The 10971-nt window shown below is 43.1% G+C and overlaps 1 protein-coding gene across 1 annotated transcript; it reads left to right on the top strand.

Moving 5' to 3' along the window:
• The first annotated feature begins 10073 nt into the window (after nt 1-10073).
• On the top strand, nt 10074-10677 carry LOC149232662 (uncharacterized). The gene is made up of 2 exons (XM_089376535.1): nt 10074-10211; nt 10294-10677. Exons 1-2 carry the CDS (start codon nt 10151-10153, stop codon nt 10572-10574), a joined length of 342 nt encoding a protein of 113 aa, XP_089232661.1. The 5' UTR covers nt 10074-10150; the 3' UTR covers nt 10575-10677.
• The last annotated feature ends 294 nt before the right edge of the window (nt 10678-10971 follow it).

The following is a 10971-nucleotide window of genomic DNA, read 5'->3' as shown; positions in this document are numbered from 1 at the left end:
CCATTAGCTCTTCTGCATTGAGACTCCCTTCATACGTAGGAATTTCCACCTTTGGTTTTCCTCCTACTTTTGCCAACATCTTGATAACTCTTGTAGTTTCATTTTCCTCCTCTTCTTCTTCCTCAGAAGATTCTTATTTAGCACTGTCAGCTCCTTCATCAAGTGTTTTTCTCTGAGCAGTCTCAATTGTTTCCATTCTCGTACACAAACTCCGGATCTCTTCCAGCAGAACTGCATTTGCTTCAGGTCTTCCTCGACCAATACTATCTCCTCTCCTCGGTAGCATGTTTACGACAATCAACCTTAATCTCTGGGCTTCAATACCAAAATAACGCAGGAGGTTGGTGAAAACAAGGTGAAGTACTCAAAATAGAATGTTGGTTACTTTAGAACCAATCGGGTGCTTTCAGTGGATTCTATTTGTGGCTTGCTTTACATAGAGGGTCCCCACTTTTTATTTAAAACTTTGGTCCCACATTGACTTTTGCTTTATAAATAGCGCTTCAATCCACACCGTTGATCTCTTCTTTATCAAATCCGAGAGTCAACACTCAACCTTATCAACAAAACAACCTGTTGATCCTCCACCATCGATCAATCGCGCGCTAGATCTAACGGTTCACAAGGATATCGGGTGAACCACTTGCACGGAGAATACCCACCCGATAAGGTGGTTTTCTCTCTCCACCCGAGTGCTACGTGTCACTTGGTTAGTGGAATTAGGTGACTCCCTTGAAATACCACTTACAGCTCTTTGTCCATCCGATAAACACCTTCACTGTTTAAAACCCGCCTTTCATATATGACCACGTGCATTAACTCAATACTTAAGTAAAATTCTTAATCAATGGTTTTAGCATTTAATCACAAGATTAAACCTTAACAAAAAAGAACCATGACTTATGATAAAATATGTTAAACACTGAGATTTTTGTTTAAAGCGTGAAAGTAAAGGAAATACTTGGTTAACTGTCTAAATGCGGATACACAGAGTAAACGAGAGTCTACAGTAGTGTTGAAGCCCCGAAAATCGGGTCGACAACAAGGGGGATACCCACCCGGTCCGGACCTTGGTTGGCAGCTCCTTATCCGTTTGGTATAGCGGGTCCGACTGGGGATAATGGGACCAGTTTCCCAATCTAAGGGTGTGTGTGTGTGTGTGCAGAGTTGGATGTTGCTGATCTAAGAATACTTAAAGCTAATCTACTTCAAACTTTTAAACTAAATCTATGCTATTGTAATCTAATGAAAAACAACACATCTAATCTATGCTAACCCGGGGTGTATTTCTTCTATTATGCGATCTAAAAAGATTTCAAACAATAAATGGTAATAAAGATCATTCAACTATCACAAGAATAGAAATCAATTAAGATGAACTACTTTGCATAAAAAGTTAGGCAAAACAGTTGTGAACAGCATATCGCATAATAAGTTATTCATATATCAAACATAAATAAATGACTCCACCGTACAAAAGTCCCAAATGGTAACTCAAACATTCATGCAATAACATATAAACAACTAAAACTGTATATCACTTTCAGAATATAAGCAGAAATGGCCAAGACATAAAAGTACCATTTATGACTGATCCTACTCATAAGCTTCAAGCAAAAATGATTTATCTCTACTTGTTCCAACATCTACTAAGAGTACAAAAGTGCAACATCAGTAGCAGACATCAAATGCAAACATTAATAAACCTCGATCCATCCATTCATCAAAACCTCCTCTGAGGGTGCAGAAGTGCATGTTCTGAGGACACGTTTTTGACAAATTTCTAGACCCTTCTCCAAATGCAATGAGAAGGGTTAAAATACTACTTCCTAATTCTAATAATAGTTTGTTTACAAAATTTAGGATGCGGTTTTCAAATGAGCGTCCTTTTTCTAATCTAATTTTAAAGAAAAAACAACATTCTAAATAAGGCTATTTCTGAATCTGATCTTTAAAGCTGCAAGTGTTCATCATGGGCTTGAGGAGAGTCGGCTGGCTGACTTCTGCTTTGAGCTGGGCTGCGAAAATGAAATCTATGAGAGCTGGCACTACTTTTTCGGCCGCGTTTATGATGCATTTCACAGTCATCCATTGACTATGCGGCTTGACCAAGTATGCCCAGTAACACTCCCAATTTAACCTGTTTAATGCTTGGATCGCTTTTCCCTTTTCCTGCGCCTTCTGCTTCCATTCTGCTTTATGTTGGGGACTATAGAATACATCCAGTGGGGGAATTTCTTCTACATTAAGTAGAAGCTCAGAAGGTGGAGCGATAGGAATGTGCTCCGTTTCTGTGACACTGCTGACTATGGTCGAAACCACTTCTTGTGCTACCTGTGTATTGCTCACAGGCGTTCTTGGGGCTTGCCCTTCAAGATTGATCAGCTCGTTGAAGGTTTCCCATTCTTTGTCTAATTCTGTCGTGACGGGTGGCGTTTTAATGACGAGAGGGGGGACATCTCTTGGCGGGGAGGCGATAACATGCTGTTGCGACATTGCACTTGACTGAGCCGTGTCCTTAGCTGTTTCTTCGTTCTTTCCTTGATCGCTTCCAGACTCTTTAGAATGTTCAGGTACTCCTTGCGTAGTGTTAGATTTAGATCTGGAAGTGCTTGAGTTCCCACTGAGGCTAATGCTTGGAGTCGGTTCTCTGGCAGGCAGTCGCAGCTTTTCTAAAGGAACACTGGCCAGTCTTCTTTCCCTGTATACCATGAATTTTTGGAGGTCATCTGGAGACAATTTTGACTGAGCTTCCCACAAAATTTCCTGGAGTGAGTGTTTATTCTGAAATAAATCATCAAATAAATCCTTCTTTCTAACGAATACCTTTATTTTGACATTCGTTGTGAAATCTTGAGCAACTTCATTAGGGTCAAATGGCCTTGCTGGGAATTTAAATAATTGTAGACACGTCACATTCTCCACTTCGGTGAACGCGTGACCTACATCGAACAATGAAAAGGCCCCACAAGCTACAGGAAACTGAGGCCATATGGCCTTCTTTTTGTCTTTTAGGTCTTTAGTTAGGCCGCCTTCTGAACAGGTTTGATAAGCAATTTCTCGAGCCAGCAGTTTGTCAGGAATATACAAGGGTAGGACATGAGGAGGGATGGTGCTTCCAAATACTCTAATATAGGTGAAACATTCTTCCCTAAACCATCTTGCGATGGGGATGATATCTATCTGTGCCTCGGGTGAGCACCTCGGGGGTCCTCATCATACATCATTCTATACAAGGGTAAGATAAGCCCGTGACAAATCTGGTAGAAATGTGGGATGAACTGAGAATCCCACAGTACCTTATGATAAACATGGATAGGTAATGGGTCCTGGGTAGTCCATTTCCAACCCATAATGGGAAATTTAGACACATAACAAATAGAATCCATAACATATGCGGATAGATAAAAAGGAGGATAGATCCTTTGAGACAAGGATCTTTTAGACCGGTAATTGATAATAGCCGTGTATAGATTATCAGAAAAGATCTTGGCCTAATCCATAATATCGGCATTTGTGGCAGCATCTATTAATTGTAACCATTCAGACGAAAACTTATTGATATCTGGCATCCCAAATAATCTACAAAGCATGGCCGCAGCAAAACAATACGGAGAGGTGAGGGAACCAGTGCTGTACATACCATTTTTGTCTTTCTTGAGTGGTTCCTCTTTTCTGGACCAATATTTGGTGGTCTCTGATAGGTCTGGGTTCTCTGCCACAAATTTCTTAACGAATTGTTCATTGTAAGTCGCCTGCGGTTCAGGAAGATGATACATAAGCTTTAAATCTTGTGCAGTGAATGATCCGATGAGCCCTTGTCCTTGAATCTTGAATTGTCTGTTGTCCATGTCTGCATTTTCAAGTATCCACTTGATCATATCCGTATATGGTAGAATTTTGGGCCTTGCTGCTATCCGATGAAGAAATGAGCATGCTAGCTCTTCTAAGGACGCTTCGGAAGAGCGTTGTGAGCCCGCGACAGCAGTAACCTTCATTATTCTAGGATTCTCTTCTTCAAGCAGTCTGTACATGCTTTCCCACGTCGATATCCCTGTGTCTTTGTTACAGGCTGTGTCTGTATACAAAGGCGCCATTTCCTTCATCTTTTCCTTCACCTCAGAGCCCTGAGCTCTATTTTTCTTTCCCATTTCTTCCTACGTATGGCTGTGTTTCGTCTTTCGCTCTGCTTCCTATAGCTCACAAGTGAAATGGAAATGACTAATCAAGAAAGGTGATGGGAGAGTTTTAAATGCAACAGATATATCAAATATGCCACCTTACGTGAAGTAATTCTTTACAAAAGCACGCGGCTACATTTCATTTAATAGCTGACAACTAATCCCTTTACTATCATTAAATGTGCATGATCTTGAGTCAGATTATGGTAAGTGGCTTTTCTTGAATAGCGTGCCCGAAGGATTCGTGATGAAGTGATTTTATGATTTGCTTACGTAACATCGCAGATTGCGCCATTGTAAATCGCACCATCGCAGATCGCGCAAACACACGAATATAACATCGCAGCGATCGCAACATCGCAGATCGCAGAAGTTTTATGCTTGCCAAATCTTGTCAGCTCATTTTCTGCGATATGCGATCTTGCGATCGGTGTTATCGCAGATCGGTAAATCTTGAAGTTTTTCCGTTATGAGTATTACTTTATTGCGATGCGATATATTGCTTAGCATGAGGGTCTTGTACATACCGGGATTATACTCAAATGGAAGCACTTCCTATCTTTTTTGCAACGCGGCTTTAAAGATTTTTTCCTTATCATAGACTTAGGTTTTAAAATATTCAAAAGACCTTCCTAAGCTTACGATGGTAACCTTATTTTGAAGAGAGGAAACTCTTGTTTTTCCTAAATTTTAACTAAGGGTCCCCACTCATTTAGTATTTTGGACAACACTTAAATGAAAAAAGGGGGGGTTGTTGCTGGCCACAACAATTGGCGCTTCACTTGGGAGAACCAGTTATCTCTGCATTTTCTATTGAATTTTTTAAACTTCCGAAACAATAAAAAAAAAATTTCAGAAAATTAAACTTCATTATAAAAAGATAAAGCATATTATACTCCAAACTGTCAATGATATTTTGTTTCAACTTCTTTCTATTTTAATTGTTTGTTTCCTTAGCTTGTCCTTGCATTTACATCAGCCATTACTTGGTCTTGTAAAGATAAAATAAAGTCTTCCCTGTGTAGAAGCTTTTTAAATATGCTCCTTTGTCGCAAGTAGAGCCTCTGCTGCCAGCAGGCATCCATAGCCTCGACAGGGTTACCTATTACCCAGTAATGATCCTTTATCCTGTTTAAGGTGATCTACAACTTTCAAAGAAAAACCCAGATTGACACTTTTTCCTTTTTTATTCTTAAAGAACAATGTCTTGGTTTGGTAGCCAAATTATGACACAGTCATTCACTTGATTTACACTTTTGCTGAACAAGTTGGCTCGTGATGAGACCCCTTGTCTTGTGATTTCAATAATCTTAAGTCGTTGCCCTGTTTTGGTGGACAGTAATGGCAAAGTTAGCAAAGTTTATAATACCTGTGATTATGATAAGCCAGCTCATGATGAGACCTCTTATTCTTTGAGATATAGTGTTTCTTGGATTGTCTCTCTGAATGCTGCGATTTTCTCTAACAGGGAGGATATCATCGCTTTCCTTAAGAAAGCTCTGGACGACAATAATAGAGTTTTTTGGAAATTTCTGTTTCTACAGGGAATCCTTATTTTGTTATTGATACCTTACATTGTACTGATATAAAACAATTTCTTCACTAAGATTGCTTTCGTCAAGTTTTTTGGAAGTTGAAACTAGTATCATATCTGGTTTAAAGTTTTTAACTATATCTATTAATAATAAAGATCAAGTTTCTAAAAATTTTGCTATTTATACAAGCAAAAGTTCAAAATCTGATAGAGAAATGGTGTCTTTAGTAAATGTGAAATGCTGTTAACCACAGCAAATTTTATTAGGAAAGAAAAACTGTTGGAGAGGTAAATCCCCTCTACGGATAGAGGCGATCCCTACTAGCCCAATAGGGGTCTAGCAACAATCACACAATGCTGCCACGCATGTTCCTAGTTACAATTAAACAAGAAGTAAAGAGCACCTACTTGGATTCCTGCGCTGTCGTTGGACGAAGAGATGTCTCCTTCGCTCCTTCGCTTCGGCTGGTCACAGTCCTCCGCGATCCCCGCGAACGGACACCTGCACACACGAAGAGAAGGCAAACGCAAGCGTGAAATCTAGTAAAAGTAACTATATGCCAGTCAGAAAAGACATAATTCATATTTATCCATTGCATAAACAAACGAGAATGGAACAATAATAGCAGTCATCTATTATTAATCAGAATAGAGAAGAGTACAACCAAATGTTCTGACGTCGATAAACTTCTCAGGAGGGATCAGTCAGCATGTATCTCAAGCATTCACCTTTGAGGATGGTTCTCCCAAGACAAACAACTCTCTCTCTCTCACACAAATGTCACAAACAAACTTCCCCAAGCAATGAATCACTTCCACTCCTAACACACCAAACCTATAGCAGCAATTTGAGCACTACAAGCTCTGTACAATCCAAGCTAAGTCTAGCTAGTTCCCACTAGTTTCTAACTAGCTGCTCATGGTAATGGTGGAAGTTTATATAGGAGAAGGAGTCTCCTAAAAAGGTGGAAGGATGAGCTTATCTTCAAGGGGAGTAGTTGCAAAGGGTCGAACAGACATGCCATAGAAGGGAGTCGATATTCACAAAGCTAACAACCAAGCCTGGAGAGATCTGGAAGGCTGGTTGTTTGAACAAATTCGCCCAAACTGGATCAGCGCGGATTATATGGAGACTGCCGCGCTGTCAGCACATAACAATAACTGAACAAGTCATGTCAGCGCGGAAGAACACGGGAAAGCCGCGCTGTGCGTCATCGCGGAAAAGTGATGTTCTTCCGCGATGGCAGCGCACGAAATACACTGTGAGGCGCTGGTCATCGCGGTTATTTTAGGAACAGACGCGCTGATGCACAAAACTTTGGAAAAATGGGTTTTTAAGCCAGTTCAGGGATCAAACACTTAGTGATTGTGACTTCTGGACACAGCAGGGTGACTGACAGGAAGGCAGTGATAAATTACTATGTAACAGATGCCCCCTAAAGCATGAAGACCGAGAGAGTGGGAGGGGTGAAATGCTTTACAACACACGCCGAACTGGAATACCGCCAGGAAGTACCGAAAAATCTTTGACAATCATATACATGCAGTCTAGGCATGGGCGCAGCCATCCAAAAGACATGCGAGACTGGTCTATGGTATGGACGCAGCCACCCAGCTAAAGAGACCATAATAATGACAAGGTATGGTCGCAGCCATCCATGAAGACTCAGGTATGGGCGCAGCCATCCATCAATGAGTCATGTAATGATTATCCACAAAATCGCAACCTGGACCACAGTGAGCAAGGATCCAGGGTCTTGCGCTCCATCTCGACCCGAACAGAGTACAAGTCCACACATGTGAATACAGGGGTTGGAGTCGAACATGCATGAACATCGTCTGATTACCGGCCAATGATGAGAACCGTTAACAGACGCGAGAGGTACCACCAATAATGACAATGGCCCTCAAGGTACTATAGGTACAATCCGTGGCGTGTGAATCAATGAGCTGGTGTCGAACACCCACGGAATCATTCGATCGTAGGTCAATGATGTAAACCTTGCGTCGAACACGAGGAACCTGCCATTGAGGCATGCAGGCTCCAACGCACCTGGAAGGAGTCTCTAAGTCACTTTCTCGGATAATGAGTTGAAGTCGACGAGAAGTGGCCTTGATCGAAGGTGGGCCATGATGAGTCCCACATCATCGACATGAGACAGAGGTATAATAATTTGTGATGAGATAGCGAACGAGGTTGCATTGTGGCAGAGGACAACTTCTCTTGAACATATAACGGCACTGTAACGGATTTGGCAGTACTTGACATCAAATGAGCAGCGGATAGGATGATGACGGCAATGAACAGATGAGAGGTCAAATAGGATATCCCAAACCCATGGAGGCTAGTGAAAACGAGATGAGATGACCCCACCCAGACACGAAACAGCGGACTGCCATGTTCAAGAGTGACGTACTGCCGAGACGACTGTAATCAAAGTTCCATTTTCCCCACCTTTGCAGGCAGGTACCCCGATTATTTTTGGATGACAAGCTTGACGGGGGTAACATATGCTTGATGTGTGCCATGTTGACAATATCCGATGTCATTGAGTGTTTAACGAGCCTGACAAAGGAAAAACTCGGCTTCTTTTCTCGTTTCGAGAGTCTGAAAAGAATGCGGAAAAGGAGACTCCAGGGGGGTCCTTTTTCGTACAGTTGTGTCTCTCGAGCCCGAAAAAGTATAAAACTGTGCTTGAAAGAACCGCCCGGTCATTACAACCGAGGAGTACTTTTCATGAATAGTGTCTCCGACCGGAAAAAGTAAAAAAGTGGTCGAAGACACGTCGTTTTAGAACCAATATCGAGTGCGAAACGACAAACACCCGGCGATCTTTTTGGTTTAACGGTCGGAAAAAGAGCTTAAAAACGACCGCCTTTCGTTCCCTTTAACGAGCTGAAAGGGAGCTCGGCCATCTTCTCTTGTTTAACGTCGGAAAAGAGCTTAGAGACGACACTTTGGGAATCACATGAATTGTGGACTGTCATGACCAAGCTGCGATACCTGTACCTGCACAAGGGCACTACCCGCATAAATCCATTCGATATACATAAAAAACATATTGAAACATGCTTGAAAATAGAACCAAGGCTAGTTTTATGGCTAAAAATGGTAAAAACCCAAAAAATATGGTAATTTAGGAGTTTTTACTATAAATAGGGGGGGGTAATAAGTCATTTTTACCATTTTACTATTTGGAGTGCGAAGAACGTGGAGAAGCTAAAAGTTGACGGAGCGATTCCCAGCCCATCCGGAGACCATTTTCAGATCTGCTTCTTCCAAGTAGGTTCTGATTCCTTTGCCCTGCATTCTGGTTCATTTTAGGAGTTTTTTAACGGTTGAATGGGCCCAATTGGGCATTTTTTATTTGCATGGGTGCGCCCTCGGTCAGCGCGGAAATTGCCCACGGGGTCGCGCTGACCGAAAAATAGCCAATGTAACCAACTTCGGGTCAGCGCGGAAAAGGCGTGTTCTTCCGCGCTGACCTCGCATTTTTTACACAGAGCCGCCATTGTCATCGCGGCTGTCCCTAAAACAGCCGCGATGGCGCGGAAAAGTTTTGTTTTTTTAATAAATGAACGTAAATTTCTCCATGAAAACAATTCTGATTGGTTTTTATTGTTCATGCAGGACATCATGGCCTTTCAATGGCAAGAGAGAGTTCACGATGTAGAGGATGTGGCTGCTTGGGGAGACGTAAATTGCTGCAACGCCATGCGGGCGTGCGGATTCATGAAATTCTTCCTTACGCCGCATCTGAGGGCCCAACATGATCTGCTGGAGCTGCTGATCAGGGCATGGAACCCGGTGGACCAAAAATTCACCATCCGTGGTCACGACATTGAGTTTGACCACATGGATATCTTTTTCTTGACTGGGTTGTCGCGCCGAGGTGCGAGGCCCATCTTGGAGGGGCAGCGACCTAGCGGCGGTACTCTGGATGACCTGATGGCTGAGGTTTGCCCGGGGGCGGTGAAAACGCGGAGTGGGAAGTGCTCGATCCCCACAGTGAGAGACATAGTGCTGCGCACCATCCTGTTCATGGTGACCCGGGTGGCAGGTAGCATGGCGAATCACGAGGCATCCAAGACCCATCTCCTACTAGCTCTCGAGTGCCTCGAGCCTACCGTGTTTGATTGGTGCACGGCAGTGGCCAACAACATGAAGAGGCAATTGAGCAACTGCCGTCGTGGGGAGACGAAGCAGTTCGGCTATGGATCGATCCTGGTCCCGCTCATTCTGGAGCGAGTACCAGCCATGCGACTGCAGTCTATGGCTGTGGATGCCCCCAGAGATCCTCGAGAGACGAGGGCCTCACGATGGGCTCGGATTATGCCACGTGGGGGTGGCGGCTGACCACATAGCTGGGGGGCATTTTTCAGAGACTGGTTGGACCAGCAGGAGATCTTCGTACAGGATTGGCCATATGCGGGGATGGATTTCCGCAATGATCCTGACTTGGTGCTGCCTCCGGGTGAACAGTGGGATGATGCAGGTATGACACTTTTTGTCTTTTGAGTTTTGTATTGTTTTTAAACTTTTTATGTACATGTCCTAATAAATGTCTTGTCATGCAGATGTGGGGCCTACTAGACCGATTGGCCTGGCTGCCACGGCACGGAGAGAGGGCCCGGGAGCCGGAGCTTTGGCCTTAGCCCCTCCAGGGGCCAACACACCAGAGATTGTGGCTCGCAACCTTGAGGGGTTGCTGGAGGGGGTGCCGGACTTCCAGGGGGTCGAGGAGGTTCCTGTGGAGCATCAGATCCACACAGTGGGTGTGGAACCCAGAGTGCACCGCCTTCTGAGGCGGGTGGCACGAGCGGCTGTGTACTACAGAGAGCACCATCCAGCCGATTAGTCACCTAGGTTTTATTTCCACTGTTTATTTTGAGACATTATGACTCAGATGTATTGAGATTTTGGGACATGTACTTCTATTTTTGAGCGCCTCAGTGCGCCACACGATATATATATATATACATACCGATTTTTGGATGAGTCGTTGTTACATGTGATGATGTGTTATCTTGTGTTATGCGTTTGTTCAGTACAATTTGTGATCTTATGTATGAATTTGCACGACACTCGACTCATGGATTTTATATGTTTAATGCAAGCTTAAAAACACACACGTGCAAACTATGCTTGAAATGATTTATTTACATATGCTTATGGTCTTACTATGCTGTTCTTTCCTTCCTTGTATGATGTTTATCTGTTTCGCAAATGTCTATCTAATACACGATTTGCCAATG

This window comes from Pinus tabuliformis, chromosome J, assembly GCF_031772625.1.
Source record: "Pinus tabuliformis cultivar Carrire ecotype Pingquan chromosome J, CPIR1, whole genome shotgun sequence".
NCBI lineage: Eukaryota > Viridiplantae > Streptophyta > Pinopsida > Pinales > Pinaceae > Pinus > Pinus tabuliformis.
The sequence above is the reverse complement of the archived record's forward strand: the minus strand, read 5'-3'. Positions and strand labels throughout refer to the sequence as shown.